This window comes from Salminus brasiliensis, chromosome 16 (assembly GCF_030463535.1).
Source record: "Salminus brasiliensis chromosome 16, fSalBra1.hap2, whole genome shotgun sequence".
Lineage (NCBI taxonomy): Eukaryota > Metazoa > Chordata > Actinopteri > Characiformes > Bryconidae > Salminus > Salminus brasiliensis.
Genome location: NC_132893.1, coordinates 4,812,621 through 4,839,191, shown reverse-complemented (window position 1 = coordinate 4,839,191; position 26,571 = coordinate 4,812,621). Strand labels below are relative to the sequence as shown.

General features: G+C 43.1%; 1 protein-coding gene across 1 annotated transcript in view; it reads right to left on the bottom strand.

The window, feature by feature from the left end:
* The window catches only part of myo18aa (myosin XVIIIAa), a 111,802-nt gene that overhangs the window by 28,893 nt on the left and 56,338 nt on the right, over nt 1–26,571 (bottom strand). The window contains exons 20-29 of the mRNA XM_072658532.1: nt 25,715–25,780; nt 19,655–19,783; nt 11,286–11,429; nt 10,457–10,546; nt 7,720–7,839; nt 7,308–7,422; nt 5,753–5,880; nt 5,127–5,281; nt 1,025–1,148; nt 180–380 (exon numbers count right to left, since the gene is read on the bottom strand). Of these exons, the coding sequence (XP_072514633.1) occupies nt 180–380; nt 1,025–1,148; nt 5,127–5,281; nt 5,753–5,880; nt 7,308–7,422; nt 7,720–7,839; nt 10,457–10,546; nt 11,286–11,429; nt 19,655–19,783; nt 25,715–25,780 (1,272 nt within the window). The remainder of the gene's footprint in view (nt 1–179; nt 381–1,024; nt 1,149–5,126; nt 5,282–5,752; nt 5,881–7,307; nt 7,423–7,719; nt 7,840–10,456; nt 10,547–11,285; nt 11,430–19,654; nt 19,784–25,714; nt 25,781–26,571) is intronic.

The following is a 26,571-nucleotide window of genomic DNA, read 5'->3' as shown; positions in this document are numbered from 1 at the left end:
GTGCTAGGCCCCAGCAGTGGCTCAACAGTGGCAGCTTAATAGATCTGGGGATCGATATCGATCCAACAACCGTGTTACTAAGAACACTGGCTACATTACCAGTACAGGTATCCCAGTTTATAACGTCCCCGTCTAATAAAGTAGTGGAATAACCCTCCTAGTGGCTGATGGTCCTCTACCTGCTCCAGCATTTGGATGGTTCCGGCCTGCTCGTCCAGCTCCTCCTCCTGATCCTTGACCTTGGCCTCCAGGTCGCGAAGCTGCTTCTTGAGTTTGGCCAGCGAGGCCTCGTCCTTCGACTCCTGAGAGGAAAGATCCTGCAGCTCCGCCTCCAGCTGCTCCAGCTTCACATTGTGTCCGCACAGCTCCACCTCCTTATCCTACAGGAGGACCAGGATAAGATGAAGGAGATGAGATATACATCTTCTTCACACACACATACAGTTATAGACGTATATAAGAAAGGTAGGGCTGTGTATTAATACGATACTTATCACGATACAGGTGTTACGATTTGGCAAATTTCGATATACTGCGATACTGTAAGTACCAAGATCTTATACATCTTTTTTTATCAAATTTACAAAAACTGTAATATTATAAGAACACGTCATACACACAACATCTGAGATGCTACTTTTTATCCAATCCAAAAAGTAGGATCTGAAGCTGTGGTCGGGGTTTAAACACAGCACAACATGAACCACTGTCTACCACCAATATTTGCATGTGAATTATTCAAAAAATCAATTGAAAAATGATTAAATGTTGTGGTTTTGAGAATCGATACAGTACTGCAAAACTTACCATTGCAATACTTTGATGTATCAATATTTTATTGATATATACAACACATCCAGTCCTGTGCCAATCGGCCATTTTTCAGATATTTCTGAGGAGATTAGCTGGTTTATTTTCAGGGTGTAAGTTTGGGCTCATGGTGTTTGCACTGAATGACAATGCAAGAAATAATAGGTGGTCTCTGACTTTTGCACAGCACTGTCCACACACACATAAGACTTACCTGCAGCTGCTGTCTGAGTGTAAACATTTCTACGGTCAGCATGTCTCTCTCTCTGGCCAGCTTCTCCCGCTGACTCTTCTCCCTCTGCACTTCATCCTGAGCCTGGTTCTGCTCCAGATCAAACCTAACACACACACACACACACCAGTCTCTTTACTACAAGACCTCGAATACACACATAAACATCCAGCACTGCGGCAAACCTTTACATTGGTCCTTCATACACACACTAACACATTCTTAGGGACTTCATAACACATGCACGACAATAAATAATGCATTAATAAACCTGAGAGTTTATGAACAGCTTAATCCAACACTTTCAAGATAATATGAGATGTTTTGTGAAGCAAATGACATTTTATTGACATAAGGGGGCCGGGCATTTATAACACTGCTATGAAGCATCATAACCAAGCGATGCTGCTTACTAGGCAGAGGCCTAGTTAAAAAAACCTGCATGTATCAGTCCTGTATGTGGCAAGTATTAACACCACTTGTTGATATTACCCAAGTTTTCAATACGCTATTCAATGCCTATGAAGGTGTTATGAAGCCCTTATGTAGGTGACTTTTTTTCTTATCAATGTTCAGAGAATTTAGGCCCAAATTTGCAGATTTCACATTACGATATTCCCTGCATCACAACCCATAACTGAAACATCGTTCAGTAGCACCAGAGAGGCTACGCTCGCTCTATCTCTCTCTCCTTCTGAAGCATCACTCCGCAGCTGTTTTCATGTCAACCTCATTAGCTGTGCTCACCTCTGGTGTCAACAGCGGGCTATTAATTTCCAACTGCACGCTAATCATGAGCACATTGTTCTGCTCAAGGCAGCTCATCCGAATAGTGACCCCATCCTCTTCCTTATAATGCCCTCCCTTCCCGCCTCTCTTCTGGAGAAGTACTGAGTGGCTCTGCTGGACATGATGGACTCTTACGGAGGTTTATTTTGAATCTTTGCACCTGGACAGAGTCTTAAAATGCTCTCAACTCAACCATAACAAACCTTCTATGACTTTATATTTTGGCTTTAAATCCCATACAATAGCTCCCAATAGCGCCTTCCAGATAAAAGCATATAAATGGGAGCGTCCACCAGGCTTCTCAATTCACCAGTAGGAGGACTTAAAGGTGTAGTTCAGTGAGGAATAAAATCAACATGATTCCTCACTGACCCCACAGGCAGTCCATCAACCAAGACATGTTTGGGATCTGAAGTTCGCTTCTCTAGTTCAGAGCAAGAGTTGCAGGGCTAGCACTGCTAATAAACACTGGACTCAGACTGTCACCAATCTTATCTTCGTAAATATAAGACTAAAACCTAAAAACTAAAAAATGAAATGCATTCATTGAGGTTTAAAAAAACTAACATAAACTTCTCTGCAGAAATTTTAGTTCTAATTTCTCATTTAAAGTCTCATTCTAGTGTTTGTTAGCAATCTTAGCTTAGCATTTCTCTTTGTAAACAAAAAAACAACAACAACAACCTAGTGGCTTTGGCTGATCTAATTCACTTAGGAACTCAAATTAATGAATTAATGATTTTGGGCTTGTTTGTACCTAAATGAGATTGGTGACAGTCAAAAGCCAGCATTTGTTAGCAATTTTAGCCTAGCATCTCTTTTTGTAAACAAAAGAAGATTCCAAACACGCTTTGGATGATCGACTGCATCTGGGGAAAGCAGAAAAATGAAGATTGTGGGCATGTTTCTGCCAAATGACACATATGTCTTTACCTAAAGGACATTGGTGACAGTCTTAGTCCAGTGTTTGTTAGCAATATTAGCCTAGCATCTCCCTTTGTAAACAAAATCAGACGTGAAACATGCTTTGGGTGATTGAATGCATCTGAGAAAGCAAGGAAATGAATATTTTGGGCCTGTTTTAGCTAAATGAGGTTGGTCACGGTCTAAGTGGAGTGTTTATTAGCAATGTTAGCCTAGCATTTCAGCATGAAGATATCAAACATGCTTTGGCTGATTAAATACATTTGGGAAGTAAATACATGTAGATTCTGGGCATGTTTTAGCTAAATGAGGTAGGTGACAGTCTAAGTCCAGCGCTGGTTGGCAATATTAGCCTAGCATTTCCCTTTGTAAACAATTTAGATGATCAAATATGTTTTGGGTAATTGAATGCATCTGGGAAAGCAAATAAATGAAGATTTTGGGCTTGTATTTACCCAAATGAGGTTGGTGACAGTCTAAGTGGAGTGTTTATTGGGGCAGTGGTGGCTCAGCGGTTGGCGCGCCGGGATATCGATAACAAGGTTGTGGGTTCGATTCCCGGGCTTGGCAAGCTGCCACTGTTGGGCCCTTGAGCAAGGCCCTTTACCCTCTCTGCTCCCCGGGCGCTGGAGTTGGCTGCCCACCACTCTGGGTGTGTGTGTGTGTGTACTCACTGCCCCTAACACGTGTGTGTGAGTGTGTCTGAGTGTGTGTTCACTACCAGATGGGTTAAATGCGGAGGACACATTTGTGTACACTGTGTACACTGTACAGTGACAAATACGTGCACCTTTAAACCTTTTATTAGCAATGTTAGCCTAGCATCTCCCATTGCAACGAAAGAAGGTGGTAAATATGTTTTGCCTGACTGAATGCACCTTGGGGTAAATGAGAAATCATTTCTATGCATCATTTGTGGTTCATCCAGGTCAGTTTTAATCAATGGTTATCGTGACAGTCCTGCTTTCTGGAGAAATGGGCGACTGTGAGACTGCACATCGACTGCACAGTTCTGAAATTGCTTATTATTATTTTTTTCTTCCATTTTAGCACGTCCAACTGCAGGCGCTGCGGCTCAACAATAGCTATTGTTTTGGTGGCTTAACAAAGCATATTGATGTGAGTTCAGCATTCACTGTTCTGTAAATACACAGCTCTTAGCAGCTCGAAAAGCACCCAGACAAGGCTCTGTCTCATGTAGTAATACAGCACTTGGCCAAGCTGACTGAAGAGTGGACAGGGTCATAGACATCTCAGAATCTTCAGGGGAGCAATCACATGGTCACTGCCCCTAGAAAGCATGCCCTACAGCAGAATAGGAGCCTCGGGAACAGATAAACACAACCCTACCAGGCATGTGCTTGAGGGGTATAAAGCCCCCCAGCATTAAGCTGTGGAGCTGATGGTGTTCCATCCAGTATTGTTGGGATGAGTGAGGGATGGGAGGGATCATCAAATCCTCACAGCAATTGGGTGTGATTCCCAGACATCAGCAACATGACATAATGTAAATGTAAATGTGATTGATAAGATGTTGCTATGGAGTTGCTAGGGTGTTCTTGCTAGGGTGTTTCAGGCTGGTGTGACTCAAATGTAAGTTGCTCTGGATGAGAGCATCAGGCAAATGCCATAAATGTGGTTGATAGGGTGTAGCTGTGAGGTTGCTGTGATCACTATGGTGTTGCAGGGTGATGCTAGGGTGTGTGGAGCATCCAAATACATTAGAGTGGGTCCTGACTGTGTTGGAATAAGAGGTAGATATATAAGGTTTATGCAGGATACATTTACTATCAATGTGTACCTATGGGAAACAATGACCTTTAAGTGACCCCTGCTCGGACACTGTCCATGCAATCGTTTTAAAAAACAGTAAGATCAACGATCCCACTAAATTTGGCAATAGAAGGTGTCAGCATCCTGTAAGTAGCTGCCTATCAACATTCCTAGGCCACTTTATTAGAAACCCCTCTCCTGTAGCTCCACCTTGCGGGTGTCAGCATAAACTGTAGCCTGTATCTGTTGGTGCACAGTTTGTGTTGGCCATACTCTAGCCCTTCATTAATAGCCGGTTTCTGACCACTCTCGGACGGGTCACGTTGGATGGTGGACCCACTCCCAACCTAGCACCGACACCGCGGTGCTGAGAACGGTCCGCCACCCAAACACATTCTGATTAGCAGCAACCCCTGCGGTCAAAAACTGACCCATGATGATTGGGGATCCTGAGAGGAGGAGGAGGAGGAGGATGATAAACTCAGCAACAGGTGAGCTATAGGCCACAATTACACCCTAAGAAAGTGGACACAATAAAGTGACCAAAGAGTGAAGTAGACATAGGCTGTGAATACTGCCTGAGACGTTGGGAACTCACTTCCTCTGCTTCTTCTCCAGCTCGTGGTTGCGGCTCTGCTGGCCCTCCAGGTGCAGTTTGGTGTCCTGGAGCTCAGCCATCAGTCTCTGGCACTTCTTCTTTGCCTGCTGAAGAGAGCGCTGGCTGTCTTCGTGATCTGCCTGCAGGTCGGTTAGCTGTATGGCAACAGAGGAGGAAGAGACATGGAGACAGCGTGAGGAGCCTGAGCTTCTTGAACCACTGACCTAGGTTAATATGTAGAGTGTTCTTGAGGGCAAGATGTTGGATCATCACCAGGCAATTTATCTCCAACTTCCCAACTTATCCAAAAAGTATTGGGCGGAGCAACATCCATCATTCCAGAGAACAGCGTTGGTTCCACTGCTCCACAGCTCCATGCTGGGAGCTTTATACCCCTCTATAAACCCACGCCTGGCATTAGGCAGCATGGTGCCAATAGGTTCATGTTTATGTGCTCCAGAACGTCCTATTCTATTGGCAGTACTTCTCTACAGGTACTATGGGACAAGCTGTGTGTGTGCATTTGTACATCTGGGTACAACTTAAAGTAGCTTAATGCTTTTATTATTAGAAGGGTTGTCCACAAACATTTGGACAGGTGTACAGTGTACATGGGGGGGACCTACTTTTCTCTCTAAATGTCTCTTGCTCTGCTGCTCCGTCTCCAACTTGTCATCAAACTCCTGCTGTAATCTCTTCTTAGTGAACTCCGTTTCTCTGATAGCTCGGTCATACTTCAGCTTCCATTCACCACCTGTAAACCAAAACACACACACACACACACACACACAGTCAATCACAGATAATGAGACCAGTGTAGGCAATTGTACCATTAGAGTTCTCCGAAACTAAACACCAAGCACCTGAGTTGATCTTCAACCCAGGTTCTCAGACTTTCCTCTATCTTCTCACTACTAACATCTTCATCATCATGACCTCACAAAAGAAAGGAGGAAGACCCCAATTGTTGTCTTCAGAAAGTCCCCAGAACCCGCCTGAGATAAGAAAAGCCCATTAGAGAACTCATGTCTCTGCGGATTCGTCAGACGACGCGGAAAGCATCCGGTTTCTTGTTCACTTGCAGATGTTCATTCGCACACACTCAGTGTGTACACAGGAGGAAGACAGCTCTTTAGGATATGGAGCACTGGTTCCTCTGACAGTTCCTCTCTCCGAACAGCAAAAGGCCAAGGGCAGAGCTGCACAAGCAGCAGTATTTAACTACATGACAACAGTAACGCTCCTGTCAGAACCACTGTAAACTCAAGCCTACAGAGTCTCAGCTCTCATTCTGACCTGGTGGGTGGGCAAAGCGCACTGAAGCTCTTAAGAAATGTGATGTTCTACAGACTTCAGACTTCATGAGAAATGTGCTATTAAAGCCAACCGGAAATTAAAAAAAAGGAACTTATTAGGGAACATTCATTTAAGGAAGATTCATAATATCACATCTTTCATCAAGAACGTCATTTTTCACCACCCCTTCAATCGCTGTGAAAAACACTCAACTAGCTCAGAGACCCTCCAAGACCCTCAAAGACTCGGCTGTGCTTGTTTTAGGGTTGAACATACAGTATTATTAGGGCTGAACCCAAATATTCTACTTTTAAGATATTTGATTGTTGGGTAGATATATAGGTTTTAATTTTTAGGAGAGGAAGGGCAGCACATTCTTTTGTATTAACCCTTGCGTGTTTAAGGAGGTAGTAACTTCAGGCTCCTGAAGATGGAGCTGCACGAGGATGGTCTATCAGGCTATAAATACCTGTGGGGTGTGTGACGGGACTCAGACGTTGAGAATAGTTTAATAAAACTTTTGAGAATAGCAGATATAGTTAATGATTGGCTAAACAGGAGTGATTGCATTTGGGCCGGGCCAAAGACTACAGTGTAAAGGAAGTAGCTGAATCAGCAGATGTATGTAAGCATACGGTCATACAGGTCTACCAGCAGTGGCAGAAATCCCAGTCTACAGCTACTTCCTTCACACTATGGCACGTCCAAATGAACAACTGCTTTGCAATCTATTTCCCACACGAGGCGGACGAGACACTCACTTATAGCCCGATCATCCTCGCACGGCGCCATCTGCAGGAGCTTGAAGTTACTACCTCTTTAACCATGCAAGGTGACAAATTGGGGAGCTTTATATGTAAATATAGTTTTATTTGTATGTTTTACCAGTTTCATCGTCTTCATCCATCTCTCCATTGAGCTCCGAGGCTCTGATGAGCCTTGCCTCCATCACCTCCATTTCCATAGACTCCATCTGCTTCTTCATCGCATCAGACTTTGTCTGGATTCAGAGTAGAAACGCACAGCACAATACAGCTTTCTGTAGATATAGACATCATCACAATAGAGCAATTGTCCTCCATGCTCCTTTCTTTAGCTTGGAACATTTATTCAGTGCTGCTTCGCAGAAGCAATTTCAGAGGCATTACTTCGAGGACATTATTGCCATTCTAATGTTAGCCCTGTTGCTTTGGAGACTGTGCATATGTTCAGTAAAGATAGCAAGAACACGCTCTGTCCTCTGCAGGGAAAGTCAGTCAGCTGTGATTGAAACAGAGAGTCGTAGGTCTGTTGGTACCTGCAGTTCCTTCATGTCCTTCTCCAGACGCAGCCTCTCGGCCGTCTCGGTCTCCAGCAGCTGGGACGCAGACTCTCCAGTGTTCCTCTCATCGGTGAGCTCTGTGGTCAGCTCTGTGATCTGGAGGAAGCGACACAAACATCTCATAATAACAGCCCCCTTTTCACGCTCACATTCCCTGTGTCTTTTACGAAATTTGGTTGACTCCTGATGAGAACATAGGAGGACCTTGAGCCCTGCTGATAGATCCCTTCACATCAAAATGATATGGCAAAACTATAAAAACACACTGAGCACTTTATTAGGAACACTACACTAATACTGGGTAGGGTCTCATTAAGCTCAGAAAACAGCCTCAATTCTGCATGGCATGGGTTCCTCAACCATACACTCAACCAATCTGAGATGACTGCTGCTTTGTGACATGGTGCATCATCATGCTGGAGGTAGCCATGAGAAGATGGGTCACAACTAGCTAACATTGTTGGAACTACTTGAAATAATTATCCCGGTTAACTTGGCTTACCTTGCTAGTATTTCTGTAATCAGGTGGCCCAACTAGCCAAATGAACTAACTAGAAACTAGAACTAGAAACTTAACTAGAAAGGAGGCTGTAGAAAGGAGGCTTATCAAGTCAACTTAAATAACTAGTTACATTTCTATAATCAGCTAGCCTAATCTTAACAATCTTAACTTGCCTTAACTAGCTAACATTTCTGTAACTACCTGTAACTACTACTTAATTATCCCAATTAACATGACTTACCTAGCTAGCATTCCTGTAATCAGGTGGCTCAACTAGCCAATTTAACTAGTCTTAACTATCTATCATTTCTGTAGCAAGGTGGCATAACTAGCCATTAAACTGGTATTGACCAGGTAACATTTCTTTAACTAGCTACATTAATTATAAACACTGACTTTCCTTAACTAGCTAATATTTATGTCACTACCTGACTTAATTATCCCTGTTAATTTGACTTACTTAATTAGCATTTCTGCAATCAGGTGGCTCAATTGGTCTTAACTATTTATCATTTCTGTAGAAAGTAGGCTTATCTAGTCAACTTATCTAACTAGTTATCATTTCCTAATGTGCCATCTTAACATAACGTTTCTGTAACTACATGACTTTTTTATTATTCCAATTAACCTGATTTACCTGGCTAGCATTCCTGTAATCAGGAGTCTTATCTAGCCATCTGAACTAACTAGTTAATATTTCTATAACTAGCTAGTTTAATTTCAACCTTAAATTAGCTTAACTAACTACAATTTAGCCAGCTTACAACTTTCCTTAACTAGCTAATATTTCAGTAACTAGCTGACTTAATTATCCCAATTAACCTGACTTACTCAGCTAGCATTCCTGTAATCAGATGGCTAGAGAACTAGCCAACTTAATTAGTCTTAACTATTTATAATGTCTGTAGAAAAGGGGATTATCTAGCCACCCTAACGAACTAATTAACATTCTGTAACAAGCAAGCTTAATCTGCAACCTTAAGTTGGCTAAATAGATATAATTTCTATAACTAGGTGAACGAACCTAAACCTGCCTTAACTATCTAGCATTTCTGTAACTATCTGACTTAATGATCCCCCTTATCTTGACTTACCTAACTAGCATTTCTATAACTATGTAAATTAATTATCTAAAGTAAGTTGGCTTACTTAGCTAGCATTTCTCTAATCAGGAGGCCGAACTAGCCAACTTAACTAATATTACCTAACTAGCATTTCTCTAGTCAGGTGGCTGAACTAGCCAACTTAACTAATATTACCTAACTAGCATTTCTCTAGTCAGGTGGCTGAGTTAACCAACTTAACTAATATTACCTAACTAGCATTTCTCTAGTCAGGTGGCTGAACTATCCAACTTAACTAATATTACCTAACTAGCATTTCTCTAGTCAGGTGGCTGAACTATCCAACTTAACTAATATTACCTAACTAGCATTTCTCTAGTCAGGTGGCTGAACTATCCAACTTAACTAATATTACCTAACTAGCATTTCTCTAGTCAGGTGGCTGAACTATCCAACTTAACTAATATTACCTAACTAGCATTTCTCTAGTCAGGTGGCTGAGTTAACCAACTTAACTAATATTACCTAACTAGCATTTCTCTAGTCAGGTGGCTGAGTTAACCAACTTAACTAATATTACCTAGCTAGCATTTCTCTAGTCAGGTGGCTGAACTAGCCAACTTAACTAATATTACCTAACTAGCATTTCTCTAGTCAGGTGGCTGAACTAGCCAACTTAACTAATATTACCTAGCCAGCATTTCTCTAGTCAGGTGGCTGAGTTAACCAACTTAACTAATATTATCTAGCTAGCATTTCTGTAACTATGTAAATAATTTGGACACCTAAACTAGCTTCAAATTGCTAACATTTCTGTAACCATCTGGCTTAACTAGCCAACATAACCTGCCTTAACTAGCTAACATTTCAGACACTAGCTGTTTACCTATCTAACTTTATTCGCTTTAACTAGCTGCCATATAAAAAAATTATATATATGCTAATAAATGCTAATGCTAACTAGTGGAGTAATTGAATGTGCTGCAGGTCATTTCGATTGTTATTCAATTGCTTCATGCTACTATGAAGCTGAAACCTTCATAAGCTTCACACAGGTCCATAAAAGTTCCACCATGCAAAGCCACTGAAGCTCTGTCCTTCATCCAGTCCTTTACATGGATCTCCGGAGCCGAAATGCCCTGCTTACCCTGCTCTCCAGCCGATCTGTGTTCAGCCTGAGCTCGTTCCTCTCCTTCTCCACCTTCTCAAGCCTCGCTTTCAGCTGCTGGATCTCGTCCTGCGATTTCAGAAAGCACATGTTACATCTCAGTCGAGACAGACCTCACCAAGCTGGCTGCCAAGACACGGCGGTGGTGGAGGCGAGAAGCAAGGACGCCAAGCATCGGGACCTTTGACCTTTGATGCTTTCTTCTGCTGGAAGCAGGACAATAAAGTTTGACGGATACGTCTGAGCCGATCAAAGCCCACCCCCACCGCACTTCCTTCCTTCTACAGACGACATCATTCCAAACTGTGGCTGAAGGCCCTGTTTCATCACTGGAGCTGCTCTGACTGCCGTTCAAAAACCCCCCACGAACCTCGGAGGAGCGTGCTGCTGGGAAAACCCCACTAATGTAAACATCCCCTCCCACCTGCAGACCTGAAGCCCGCATGGATTTGAGTGCACATCGGGATCAGGGTGTTGGGGGAGCCGGAATCAAAGAGCCGTCTCCGCTCCCGGCCTGATTTGACGCGAAAGCTGTTAGATTACATCAACCCGAAAGCCAACAGTGAGGAAATCGCTCCGCGTAGCTGAGCTGAGGGTGGGGGGGTGGGGGTTTTGGGTCTTTCTAGTCATCACTAGAGCTGAAGGCTCTGTTCATACCTGGTGTCTGGCTGACAGATAGCTTAAAAGTAGACTTCAGACGCCGAGCCCACAGGTGAGGAGAGTGATAGTGTTGGGAATAGCGATAATAGAAGAGACTGACAGATAAAAAGGTACGCCGGCAGACGGGCGGACGGACGGACGGACTCACGTCTTTGCCTCGGATCTGCTCCTCGGTCAGCTGCACCTCGATGAGCGGACGCACGGTGGTGAAGACCTTCCACCAAGGCCAGTCCTTCACGCCCCGGTTCTTCTTGATGTTCTTCTGGATGCAGCGGATGGCCAGGTCCTGGACCTGCTCAGCAGAACAGGAGAGGATAGGAAGAGAGAGAGAGAGAGAAAACGAGAGGGAGATGTTTGTGGGTGGGAGTCTGATGGCCTGACGGAGCTCTTTTTCGTACTGCAGAGGAGGAGAGCTCCACTGCTGCAGAGGCACTGCAACACACTGCTCCAACGGAAAGATACTAAGGATGCACTGATAGGGAATTTCGCATCAGATAAGCGATGTAACCGATAGTTTATAGCTTGCAGTTGATGTTGACAATAGTGAGGTTATTCCTCAGTTCATGAGGGCTAGATAATAGTCCTATAGTCCTGGGCCCTGAATTCCTAATGCACCATTCCTAACCGATGCTGATAAATCGTGCATCACTAACTCAAGCCAGTATATCTCATATTCCGAACTGACAGAAATAAATATCGCATCCCTAACCCAAGCCAATAAACTGTGCATCCCTGACCGATGCTGAAAATTCTTGCATTCCTAACCGATACCGATGAATCGTTGATTTCTAACCCATATCGATACAGATAAATCCTTAATTTCTAACCAATACCGATAAATCTTTAATTCCTAAATGATACAGAGGAATCTTTAATTCCTAACCGATACAGATAAATCTTTAATTCCTAACCAATACCGCTAAATCTTTCATTTCTATCCGATACAAATAAATCTTTCATTCCTAACCAATACCGATAAATCTTTCATTCCTAACCGATACCGATAAATCTTTAATTCCTAACCGATACAGATAAATCTTAAATTTCTAACCAATACAGAAAAATCTTGCATTCCTAACCAATATGATAAGTCGTTCATTTCTAACCGATACTGATACAGATAAATCTTTCATGTCTATCCGATGCATCTTTAATTCCTAACCAATACCAATAAATCTTTAATTCCTAACCGATACAGATAAATCTTTAATTCCTAATCAATACAGATAAATCTTTAATTCCTAACCGATACAGATAAATCTTTAATTCCTAATCAATACAGATAAATCTTTAATTCCTAACCGATACAGATAAATCTTTCATTCCTAACCAATACAGATAAATCTTTCATTCCTAACCAATACAGATAAATCTTTCATTCCTAATCAATACAGATAAATCTTTCATTCCTAACCAATACAGATAAATCTTTCATTCCTAATCAATACAGATAAATCTTTCATTCCTAATCAATACAGATAAATCTTTAATTCCTAACCAATACAGATAAATCTTTCATTCCTAATCAATACAGATAAATCTTTCATTCCTAATCAATACAGATAAATCTTTCATTCCTAACCAATACAGATAAATCTTTCATTCCAAACCAATGCTGATAAATCTTGCATCACTAACTCATGCCAATATATCTTATAACCCAAACTGATACCAATAAATATTGCGGCCCTAATCTCTTTACACATTTGACAGAAGCTGTTGGTAAAAGATGTTGACAGACAACTTGTCTTGGAAATACATCTGAAAAGTATGCAAGGTCAATTTGCCCATTAATAAACACAACCGACAGCTAAAAGGTAACATCTGCAGAAGAGAAAGGGTTTCCGAAATGTGATCGCGTGAGAATGATTTTTACGCGTCCAGGGATTCTTCAGTCCGCTACATCAATCAGGGAACGGAATCCATCAGCTTTTCAGCGGGAAAACACACAGAAAGGCTGGGAGCTCTTCTGATTAATTAAATCAAACATTGGTGCGTCCTGGCAGACAGCGAAAGCATTCTGCAGTGTTTGTACGTCACTTGGACACAGACATCTCTAGTAGCAACCGACTTTGTGAAAACCCAATTAAAGCGGCACGCTGCTAAGCGTCAAGTGGATTTCGCCCCGAAGGCAGCCTGTTTGGCCAATTACAATTTGTCACAGCATGAAAGGCTAGAAACACACTTACACACACTCGCACACTCGCGCATGCAGAGCAAAGCGAGACAAGGCCAGAGAGCATCTCAAACAGGCCTTGGTTGTGAAGTCTAGAAAGTAATAAACAAAGCCGACAGCAGTCTAAACAGATTGCAGGACCGGCCACGCAGACTTCGTAATCAAAAGAAATTCACTGTACAGCGAACTTCAGCTCAGCGTCTTCAGGCCTCTAATCACACCAACGAAAGTTGAAATCTCTGAGCTCACAGGGATTGATTATTTCAGTACGAATTAGAACTGCTTTAAAGAAGAGTACTGAATGCATCAATGCGACCTGAGGAACTACGGCTCTGAGTTTCATAACCCCGGTCCTGGAGAACCCATGCTCTGCACATTGAGGTGATCTGCACGTCTGAACTGCATTAAACTACACTGTGTTTTAATGTCCATTGAGTCGAACTGTGTTGAGTTAAATCACATGGAAGTGAACGGGCACTGTGTTGAATTGCACAATATTAAACTGCACTGCTTTGCACTGAATTGAGGTTAATTGCAATAAATTCCACTCATTTACGTTCAACAGAATTTGAGTTAAATAATACAGAGCTGAACACAAATGATTTGAATTGGACTGGAATTGAATTATGTTGAACTGCAATGAATTCCTTTAAAGTCTACTAAACTGATTTGGAGCTGAACTGCACTGAACTGAATTGTACAGAAGTGCAATAAATTCCACTGAATTTCATTTTCATTTGTATGGAGTTGAATGTAAACAAATTAAATTGGACTACAGTTGAATTGCATTAAGTGGAACTGCAGTGAGGTGAATTGCACAGAATTCTACTAAACTGAACTGGTGCACGTAAGGTTGAAAGGAAATGAATTGAATTAGATTGGAGATAAAATTACATTGAGTTCAACTGTACTGAGTTCAACTGTTGAGTTGAGCTGCAAGAAAATTCATTGAAATGCAATTGCAATTAATTAATTCCACTCAATTACATTAAACTACATTGAGTTGAACTGCATTGAGTTAAAGTGCATTGTTTTCAACTGCATTGAGCTGAACTGTATTGAGTTCAACTGTACTGAGTTGAACTACATTGAGTTGAACTGCACTGAGCTGAACTGTATTGAGTTAAACTGCACTGAGCTGAACTGTATTGAGTTAAACTGCATTGAGCTGAACTGTATTGAGTTGAACTGTAATGAGTTAAACTGCATTGAATTAAACCGCATTTTAACTGCATTGAGGTGAACTGCATTGAGTTAAACTGCATTGAGCTGAACTGTACTGAGCTGAACTGTATTGAGTTAAACTGTATTGAGCGGAACTGTATTGAGTTAAACTGTATTGAGTTAAACTGCACTGAGCTGAACTGTATTGAGTTAAACTGCATTGAGCTGAACTGTATTGAGTTGAACTGTAATGAGTTAAACTGCATTTTAACTGCATTGAGGTGAACTGCATTGAGTTAAACTGCATTGAGCTGAACTGCATTGGGTTAAACTGCATTGAGCTGAACTGTATTGAGTTGAACTGTAATGAGTTAAACTGCATTGAATTAAACCGCATTTTAACTGCATTGAGGTAAACTGCATTGAGTTAAACTGCATTGAGCTGAACTGTATTGAGTTGAACTGTAATGAGTTAAACTGCATTGAATTAAACCGCATTTTAACTGCATTGAGTTAAACTGCATTGAGCTGAACTGTATTGAGTTGAACTGTATTGAATTAAACCGCATTTTAACTGCATTGAGGTGAACTGCATTGAGTTAAACTGCATTGAGCTGAACTGTATTGAGTTAAACTGTATTGAGCGGAACTGTATTGAGTTAAACTGTATTGAGCGGAACTGTATTGAGTTAAACTGTATTGAGTTAAACTGTATTAAGTTGAACTGCATTGAGCTGAACTGTATTGAGTTAAACTGCATTGAGCTGAACTGTATTGAGTTGAACTGTATTGAATTAAACCGCATTTTAACTGCATTGAGGTGAACTGCATTGAGTTAAACTGCATTGAGCTGAACTGTACTGAGCTGAACTGTATTGAGTTAAACTGTATTGAGCGGAACTGTATTGAGTTAAACTGTATTAAGTTAAACTGTATTAAGTTGAACTGCATTGAGCTGAACTGTATTGAGTTAAACTGCATTGAGCTGAACTGTATTGAGTTAAACTGTACTGAGCTAAACTGTACTGGGTTTGGACTGGAATTGAATTACGTTGAACTGCACTGAGGTAAATTGCAATGAATTCCTTTAAAGTCTACTGAACTGATTTGGAGTTGAACTGCACTGAAATGAATTGTACAGAAGTGCAATAAATTCCACTGAATTACATTTTATGCAGTTCAACTCAATGTAGTTTAACTCAATGCTAAACTGTACTGAGCTGAATTGCAATGAATTCGACTGAATTACATTAAACTGAGCTGCATGGGAGTTGAATGGGAATAAACTGAATTAGACTAGCGCTGAATTGAATTAAGATTGGAGTTAAAATTACAGTGAGTTCAACGACCAACCCTCCCCCTTTCTCATCACTCGTGCACTACCAGCTTCATTCACAGCATCACATTACAATTCAACAACAGACGTATCAGATCACTGACCTCCCTAATTAGGCCCAGTTATTTTTTTTGACGTCTGCTGACCGCAATATTGAGCACAACTCCCGCTAACTTATCCTCCTAACCTCTAATCTCAAACGTGACATAAATCATAAAGCTCATCTCATATTACAAACAGACTCCATCCCAGCATCCATCTCCGTAATTAAAGTGACTCCGCTCTGCATCCCTAAAGTGTGCCCTTTTCACAAATGTAAAAGCCTTCACCCCGGGCCTACCTCTGTGAAGAACAGCTTCTGCACATCCTCTCTCCCTCCCTGTGTCCCTGCTCCAACTCCAAGCACATTACTCACAAGCTACTTACACACTGCCACACAGGGGAAAGGGACACAGATAATAGAAATATCAATAACTGGGGAAATTACTTAAAGGACAAGAGGGGAAAAAAAAAAGTCCTGAAAAGCACACAAAGAAATAAATCCACTACAAAGCAATTTCCCGATGTTGACCGCGCTCTGTGCACACTCCCTGGGCTGCAGCAAATGCAATGAAACTGATAGCACTGCTCACGGCCTTGTGTAACCACACGGCCCACTGTGGTCTCGGGTTTCAGGCCACCCAGATTCCCAGACTCGGTTTCTCGGCTGCAGCAGGTAAAATCCTTCCAAATTTCGTACAAACAAAACCTACATACAGCGACGCTTTCAGACTCATTAACGTAGCATTTGCACATGACACGCTCCAATTCGTCCTGTTGATTTGATTGCATAAGAATATTAGCGAGGTCAGGATGTTGGGTGGATGACCCCACCTCATTCCCAACTCCCCAACGCCATCATTCCAGAGAACATGCCAGGATCTAAAAGAAAAACATCACATCTCATTCACAGCATTTTAGGAGAAAGTTTTGGGCTGTATTTATATGGAGATGAGATTGGTGACAGTCTAAATCCAGTGTTTGTTAGCAATGGTAGCCTAGCATCTCCTATTTTAAGGCAGATCTAGGCAGATCGACCGTATCTACGCTAATTAAAGCATATCCAATAAAATATTGAGATATTGGCAAATTCATTTTTGGAAACATCCAACAGCTGCACAACAGCAAGAGCTAAAGAAGGACATCAAACCTCTGTCAATACATTTTTTGAGCAAATAAATGAGGATTTGAGCCTGTGTTTACATGGAGAAGAGATCGGTGACAGTCTAAAACCAGTGTTTGTTAGCAATATTAGCCTAGCATGTCTGGTTCTAAACTAAAGAAGCAAACCTGAGATACCAAACCTGATCTAAGCTCAACGACCTCAATGCATTTGAAATAAACAAATAAAACAATGGGTGTACATGTCCAGAAGTGAGATCGGTGCCAGTCCGAATCCAGTGTTTGTTAGCAATGTTAGCCTAGCATTCCCTGATCTTAACTACATTTAAGTCCAATTAAATAGGGTTAAGTACACTCTCTGTGTAATTCAAATTAGAGATGGTCAGTGGTCTTGAAGTACTGACAAAATCTATGCTAATGCTAATGCTAAAATAGTGTGAACACAATCGCCTAGTTGTGAGCAATACCCTCCTGGTGATGTCCTCCAAGAGGTAAAAATGAATCCCAGTCTAAGCATCCCAGGATCTTAAAGGAACCCATAAAACATCTAAGCAAGGTCAAAAGGTCATGATGTCCAAAACGATCACGATCTGCAAACAAAAAAAGCCGCAGGAGCAAGACGTTCATCTCCCCTCCACCTTTCAACACCCTCAAACAAACCTGCAACCTACGGAAGCTCGAGCTTCCAGTGACATGCCACCCTTCACAATGAGACGGAGAGCCTGCATCCCTGCCGTTCATTATGAAGTGTTATGGTCGGCCAGTGAAGCACTCCACTGGGGCAGAGATCCATGAAATGGAGCCGTGACTGGCAGGATCTGTACATAATAGGCAGTTGATAAAAGATGGCCAGGTGCCATTTTGAAGTGAGAGATCAATAATGTGTGTGTGTGTGTGTGTTGGGGGGGGGGGGGGGGTGATGCCGTGTGACGGATGCCTCTTTTGGCAGTTTGGCCAATCAGGCCGTGATTGAAGTGCATGTGTCAGGCATCTGAAGTTAATCCAGATGGATGTGGGATGCATCGGGCGCAGGAAGGCTGAGGAGCGGATGATCCAATTTAGAAACACTTTATGTGAAGTGTTCCAGCTCCGAGCTCCAAGCTAAAATACCCACGTGAGCTGTAGCCATCGCTGGCTTGAGCATAGCAAGGGTTAACGTTTAGCTTGGTGACCACCATCAAGTGCGATTACAGTGTTACAGAACTATGCTATGCTACGTTTTTGTGGCTTCTGTGAGCCGTCACAGTGCCGGAAACCAGCCAATCAGAGCAAAGATCATGTGTTTCATTCTAAAGGTAAAATAACAGGGTGGTAAATAGAGTTGTATGAAGGCATCTGGGCTTTTTACACCCCGGTCAAACTTGCAGACTTCCTGTTTATACAAGAATGTTTAAAACAGAGTAAATTAATTGTATGGCACCAATAGCTTATACACCTTAATAATGTATTATTACTATATTATTATTATTATTATTATTATTATTAGAGATGCCCTAATGCAATCCAGTGAAACAGGATCAGGGTTTTCCAGACATGTTTTAATGGATTGGGTATCTGCTATTTTAATCCTAATCCAGTTCCGAGCCTTTGTTTTAACCACAGTGTTCAGAGCGCCATCTAGTGTCCTCAAGGCGCCATTAACAAACATTATTAACCTGATCGGGACATACCTAAATATTATTATTATTATTATTATTATTACTTTTATTGTTATCATTATTATATTTATATTATTATTGTTGTTATTATTTTTAGTATTATTATTACTTTTATTGTTATTATTATATTACTATTATTATTGTTATAGTTATTCATATTATAGTTATTGTATTATTGTTATTGTTATTATTGTTATTATTAAAGGTAAAGGCGCGTGTCTGTCACTGAACACACACACACACACACACACACACAGACTACTGAACTAGGGGCAGTGAGCACACACACACCCAGAGCAGTGGGCAGCCAACTCCAGCACCCAGGAAGCAGAGAGGGAGAAGGGCCTTGCTCAAGGGCCCAGTGGCAGCTTACCAAGTCTGGGTATTGAACCCACAACCCTGTCATCAATAGCCCGGAGTTCTAACCACTGAGCCACCACCATTATTATCACTGTTATTATTATTAGCATATTACTAATATTACCATCACATACACACATTACATACAAACCCAGGCTTTTAAAATCAGTAGTTTACCGTTATATCGGCTCATTCTTACAAGTTGTGTTATCAGTGCTTCTTTTACCAGCTAGCATAAATAAAGCTATGCTAACGTAACTGAAGCCTTTGCTAGTTTAACGAATGCCTTTGCTTTAGTGCTCTAGAGTCTATTTTTCTAGGCTGTGCGGTTATAAGCAGTCTTGACCCAGCCATGTATCTATGATCTATCATTAGCCTGTCTGCTGTATGGCTGACCTCAGCGTCCAAGCATGCTCAAGCATTTGGAAAGACGCTGGGGCATTATGGGAAATGTAGTGCCTGTAGTGAATTTGCCTTGGGGGTGTCCTGTAGTTCTGCTCAGCAATCCTGCAATCCTGACTTTTTGCCGCTGTTGTTTTAGAGGGCCACCACAACAAATCGGGCCTAATGACGCCCCGTTTTTTTAACTATTGGTCACTTTGAAAAGAGGAAGTATCAGTTTTAAGTGGTGTAAAAACACTGAGAAAAAAAACTGACTGTACCTTCCTCTTCTTGAAGGCCTGGCGGGACAGGTATCCCCTGCAGGAGGCCTGAAACAGCGTGATATTCCGTCTGGTTTGCTCATCCCTCTGCTCCTCTAGTTTAGCCAAGGTCCCCGCTCTGAAGAACACCTACACACACACACACACACAGATCAGTCGAGGTCAGCAGAGGCACAACGTTCAATCTGTACTCAAATTCTGCTTCTTTAGCTTAGCACAGGAGCTACAAGGCTAACACTGCTAACAGATCCAGAGACAGAGGAAGGGAAGCCAGATGTTGTCCAGAATTCAAAAGCCATTACTGACCTTAAGTGTGGCTAACGCAGCTAATGCCATAACACACCAGGATGTTGCTTTAACCGGGCTACCTTAACTGACCCAGAATCCTCTGTTGGCTAGGTATGGCTCTCCACATCTGGTGGAATATTGCCGGCTGAGGTCCCCTCTACCTGCGTCAGACCAGCTGCCACCTACCAGTCCGACCAGCGGACCCCCCACCCACCACCTATAGCAAACCAGCAGCACACACTCCTACTACTGCTACCTGTTTAATGACCATGTTCAAACCTAAATGGACTCTTAACTATCTGCCACTATTAATAATATCACCACTATTAACTATCTGCTGTATCTGGTTTGGTCATTTTTATCAATAATTAATAAATAGTTGTGATCAGAGGAGGACGGGCCGGGTCTTGGTTCCTCCCAAGGTTTCTTCCTCCAGCTCTGATGGAGATTTTCCTTGCCACTGTCGCCGTTGGGGCTCACTAGGGGTCTTTGATCCTTCATGTCTTCTAATGTTATTTCTTCTTGTTGTCTCTGTCTTTTATTAATTACTAATTATGTAAAGCTGCTTTGTGACGACAACAGTTGTAAAAAGCTATACAAATAAATCTGACTTGACTTGACTTATAGGGAATGAGGAAAACATCTGAATATCTTTCCCCTGCTCATTCCTCATCATTTTTTAAGAGATATTCTTCATTAAAGGACAATCACAAAAAAAGAGAGCTATGCTAAGAGCGAGAGATCGAGGCTCCCTGGCTGATTCGGTATTAAGAGAAAGAATGTTGTTAGGTGGCAAGATGAGCGAATCCACTGGAAAATACTCAATGAGTTTGAACAGCGGGGCTTCAGGAAGTACACAGCTGACTTGGCCAGGGAATATCAGGGCCCAAACCTGAACAAAACGAGTCAATCAATGAGCGTTTAATGCATATTTTATTGCAGCTTCATCTCTTATTGTAAGTGATTATCTCACAGGGATACCAGCGGCTGAATCGCTGACAGCAGAAGATTTGCCAGCCTGTAGAAATTGCCATTCTGCAGGAGCAGCCGTTGCTAGGTTTCACAAGTCTTTTGTGTCGAGTTTGAATCAATCTGCAAGTCAGTCAAGGGCAAGTCAGTCTGAGGCTGTGTCCGAAACCGAAGGCAGCTGCCTTGATGCCTTGCTGACGGTTCTAGCTCATAAGTCAGTGTATTAAAAGGCTGGTGGTAAGGAGGTCTCTGCATCCGAATATCCAAGGAAAGTCCAGTCAGGTACAGCAAAGCACTTTAAACAACTGACGTTCTAAGTGAAATCAGCCAAATGGCAACTATGACGAGGAAAAACTGCCCCAGATCGGGAGGAAGAAACCTTAAGAGGAACCAACTCCTAAAAGAAGGGTGACCCTTCCAGCAAAACTACAATAAAAGGCCTAAAACAACCCAGAAGTACAACCCAGCTTTAACCACGCAAAACCCGAGCTAGCAATACGCCCTAACCCTGCCAAGGTATTGACAGCCTGTTAGCATTTAGCCTGTTAGCATCTTTTGACCCACTTAAATGTCTACTGTAAGACGGCTAGGACGCCTGACTGGGTGCCGTGCAGCAAGATTTCATCCCACTCCTGCCCTCTCCCCCAATATATCATTCCACTCCACTTCCAAGATTGCTTCTCATCATGGAAGAGTTCATCCTGTTCCATCCTTTCCTGCAAGGTTTCATCCGCTGCAGTCCTCTCCTAGATTTCATCCCGTCACGGAAGAATTCCTCCCCCTCCTGCCCGCTCCCATAAGATTTCACCATGCTCCTCCCCTCTCCAAGATTTCATCCCGTCCCATCAGATTTCATCCTGCTTCCATCCTCTCCAAGATTTTATCCCGCTCCAAACACTTCCGTCCTCTCCAGCAAGATTTCATCCCGTCCCATTAGATTAGATTCATCTTGTCCCATCAGATTTCATCCACTCCTGTCCTCTCCTGCAGGATCTTATCTTGTCCCACTAGATTTCATCCACTCCTGTCCTCTCCAGCAAGATTTCATCCCGTCCCATTAGATTAGATTCATCTTGTCCCATCAGATTTCATCCACTCCTGTCCTCTCCTGCAGGATCTTATCTTGTCCCACTAGATTTCATCCACTCCTGTCCTCTCCTGCAGGATCTTATCTTGTCCCACTAGATTTCATCCACTCCTGTCCTCTCCTGCAGGATCTTATCTTGTCCCACTAGATTTCATCCACTCCTGTCCTCTCCTGCAGGATCTTATCTTGTCCCACTAGATTTCATCCACTCCTGTCCTCTCCTGCAGGATCTTATCTTGTCCCACTAGATTTCATCCACTCCTGTCCTCTCCTGCAGGATCTTATCTTGTCCCACTAGATTTCATCCACTCCTGTCCTCTCCAGCAGGATCTTATCTTGTCCCACTAGATTTCATCCACTTCTGTCCTCTCCAGCAGGATCTTATCTTGTCCCACTAGATTTTAACCACTACTGTCCTCTCCAGCAGGATCTTATCTTGTTTCACTAGATTTCATCCACTTCCGTCCTCTCCAGCAGGATCTTATCTTGTCCCACTAGATTTCATCCACTTCTGTCCTCTCCAGCAGGATCTTATCTTGTCCCACTAGATTTCATCCACTTCTGTCCTCTCCAGCAGGATCTTGTCTTGTCCCACTAGATTTCATCCACTTCCGTCCTCTCCAGCAGGATCTTATCTTGTCCCACTAGATTTCATCCACTTCTGTCCTCTCCAGTAGGATCTTATCTTGTCCCACTAGATTTCATCCACTACTGTCCTCTCCAGCAGGATCTCATCTTGTCCCACTAGATTTCATCCACTTCCATCCTCTCCAGCAATATTTCTTCTTGTCCCATACGATTCCATCCCACTCCTGTCCTCTACAGCAGGATGTCATCCCACTCTCCCATCCCACTCATTCCACAGGATTTGATCACAATCCTGTCCTTTTCTGGAGAAAATCTGCAGCATTTGTTGCTTGATTACCAAGGACAAACTGAAGACCCGCTGACTCAAAACAAAGAGCAGTCATATGATCCCACTGGCTTCTATTCTGAAGTACAGGACACTACTGTCCCTAAACCACATGTATGCTATGCTAGGAATACAGCAAGCAGTCAGGTCTCGGTCCAAAAGCAGAAGGCTAGTCGCGGCTGTTTGTGATGAGAGTTTGTTTACAGGCTGTTGTTTCTTTCGATCCTCCCCAGCTTCTTCCCAGCTAATGGGATTAGGCCACTGCTGGGAAGCCTCTGCTTATTTTGTGATTAGCAGACAAGCGGCAGGACGAGAGCCCCATCACCTGCCAGCACCCGTACAATGACTTCAGCTCAAAGGGACGACAATTATGCCATCATTGTGTGGGTGAAGAATGGGGCAGCTCTCTGACAAAATCCTCAATACAAGCCCTGAGAGCTGCCAGCTGGGAGGCGGACGGAGCCCGCTGACAAATTCGTTACAAAGTAACTTGAGCAGAGACAGTCAGCGACTCGCTGTAAACAAACAGCTGGTAGGTGTTTTACTCGTTTGGGAGTTTTTTTAACAAACTAGACATTCCTCTAGACTGATCCTCCAAACCATCAGTAGTAGTGTGTAGCTACTCTGGACTAATCTGAGCAAGATTCCATCCTGTCACAGTAGATTTCATCCCACTCCCGTCCTCTCCAGCAAGATTTCATCCTGTCCCAGTAGATTTTATCACAGTCCCGTCCCTTTCAGCAAGATTTCATCCCATACCTGTAGATTTCATCACAGTCCCGTCCTCTCCAGCAAGATTTCATCCCATACCTGTAGATTTCATCCCAGTCCCGTCCTCTCTAGCAAAATTTCATCCTGTCCCAGTAGATTTCATCCCAGGCCCGTCCTTTCCAGCAAGATTTCATCCTGTCCCATTAGATTTCATCCCAGTCCCGTCCTCTACAGCAAGATTTCATCCCATACCTATAGATTTCATCCCAGTCCCGTCCTCTCCAGCAAGATTTAATCCCGTCCCAGTAGATTTCATCCCATTCCTGTCCTCTCCAGCAAGATTTCATCCCATACTTGTAGATTTCATCCCAGTCCCGTCCTCTCCAGCAAGATTCATCCCGTCCCATTAGATTTCATCCCATTCCTGTCCTCTTCAGCAAGATTTCATCCCATACTTGTAGATTTCATCCCAGTCCCGTCCTCTCCAGCAAGATTTCATCCCGTCCCATTAGATTTCATCCCAGTCCCGTCCTCTTCAGCAAGATTTCATCCCATACTTGTAGATTTCATCCCAGTCTCGTCCTCTCCAGCAAGATTTCATCCCGTCCCATTAGATTTCATCCCATTCCTGTCCTCTTCAGCAAGATTTCATCCCGTCCCATTAGATTTCATCCCAGTTCCGTCCTCTCCAGCAAGATTTCATCCTGTCCCATTAAATTTCATTCCAGTCCCGTCCTCTCCAGCAAGATTCATCCCGTCCCATTAGATTTCATCCCAGTCCCGTCCTCTTCAGCAAGATTTCATCCCATACTTGTAGATTTCATCCCAGTCTCGTCCTCTCCAGCAAGATTTCATCCCGTCCCATTAGATTTCATCCCATTCCTGTCCTCTTCAGCAAGATTTCATCCCGCCCCATTAGATTTCATCCCAGTCCCGTCCTCTCCAGCAAGATTTCATCCCGTCCCATTAGATTTCATTCCAGTCCTGTCCTCTCCAGCAAGATTTCATCCCATACTTGTAGATTTTATCCTAGTCCCGTCCTCTCCAGCGAGATTTCATCCAGTCCCAGTAGATTTCATCCCATTCCTGTCCTCTCCAGCAAGATTTCATCCCATCCCAGTAGATTTCATCCCATTCCTGTCCTCTCCAGCAATATTTCATCCCATACTTGTAGATTTCATCCCATTCCTGTCCTCTTCAGCAAGATTTCATCCCGTCCCATTAGATTTCATCCGAGTCCCATCCTCTCCAGCAAGATTTCATCCCGTCCCATTAGATTTCATTCCAGTCCTGTCCTCTCCAGCAAGATTTCATCCCATACTTGTAGATTTTATCCCAGTCCCGTCCTCTCCAGCAAGATTTCATCCCGCCCCATTAGATTTCATCCCAGTCCCGTCCTCTCCAGCAAGATTTCATCCCGTCCCAGTAGATTTCATCCCATTCCTGTCCTCTCCAGCAAGATTTCATCCCATACTTGTAGATTTCATCCCACTCCCGTCCCTTCCCGCAAGATCTCATCCCGTCCCAAATATTTCATCAGTAGTAGTGTGGGATAAAGCCCAGATACCCACATGTTGCACGCCTCTCTGATAAAATCCACACCTTGAGACTGCAGTTATTGAGTCAGCAGAGCGTTGGAGTGCTCTGAGCTCAGCACTCGGTCCTGACCCCACTCTGTATCTTTACATGGTCTGACAGACACTCTGTGGCCGAGCTGCTCTCTGTGGTTCCTGCTAAACGCTTCCACTGTTCAATAATAATACCACTCACAGCTGATGGAGGAAGATCTAGGAGGGAAGAAGGAATCTCACCAGCTGACATGTTGTTGTTGTAGCAGCGGTGTCTCCTATTACATACAGAACCACGCTGGAGTTCAGTGAGCTTTAGAACCTCCTATTCTTTCATTAATGTGTGTAAAGGCAGACTGCACAGCTAGGTGCTTCATTTTCCACACCCATTAACAGATGTGTCCCAATACTTTTGTCCATGTAGTGTTTGGCTGAAACCAATGCCACTCCTGCCAGCTCCAGTTTACTGATTAGCTTAGTGTGTTTGCTGAGCCTGGGCTTGGCTTTGTGGAGGAGGAACTCACCCTGCTGAGGCCCATGTGATAGCTGCTCTTCTCCAGGTCCAGAGATTCCAGCAGCTCTTCTACGGCCTGCAGAAAAAAAAGGCACACGCACAATCAGCCGGTTGGCTAGGTGGTGGTGGTGTTATCTTTACATGTACATTCATGGCATTTAGCTAACGCTCTTATCCAGAGCGACTTCCAAGGTTACTCGTATTACAGAGGTGGACAAATGGAGTGTTAGGAGTCTTGCCCAAGGACTCTTATAGGTGTAGTGCAGCATAGCCACCCATCCCGAGAATCAAACCCCAGTCTCCCATGTGGTGCGGTAGCCCACTGGTAGGTAGTGGTGTTATCTGTGGCGCCACACCAACCAAGTGGTTATCAGCCTCACTATGGAAACATTTCAGGGATATAAGCTGGTCTCCTAGCTGGGTCCACCCACCAGTGCTGGCCTCCACACTGCTGCAGAGGCGCACAATTTAGACTAAAGCTTCCACGTCGGAATTATGCTGCTACATCCTCAAATATATAAAAAAAAAAAACAGCACATTGCTAAGCCCTTGATTTTGCATGCTTATAGACTGGCTTACACTATTCTTGTTGTTTTGAAGGAACCCCATGACTCACAAAAACACCAGAATGCTCACAGTACATAATAAAATAATTAAGGCTCATTTGCATATCATAGACTTCTGTGTAATTGGTATTATAAAGGAAATTAGGAAAGGAAGCCACAGCACTGTCATTCATAACCAAGACTGACTGCATTAGGAGGAGGCACAGCTATAAATAAGCAGATAAACAAGACGGAAACTAACCAGAGCGTTTTCTCCCCACAGAGTCCAGCCGGCCACGCAGTCCCCCAAACGTCCTACTGC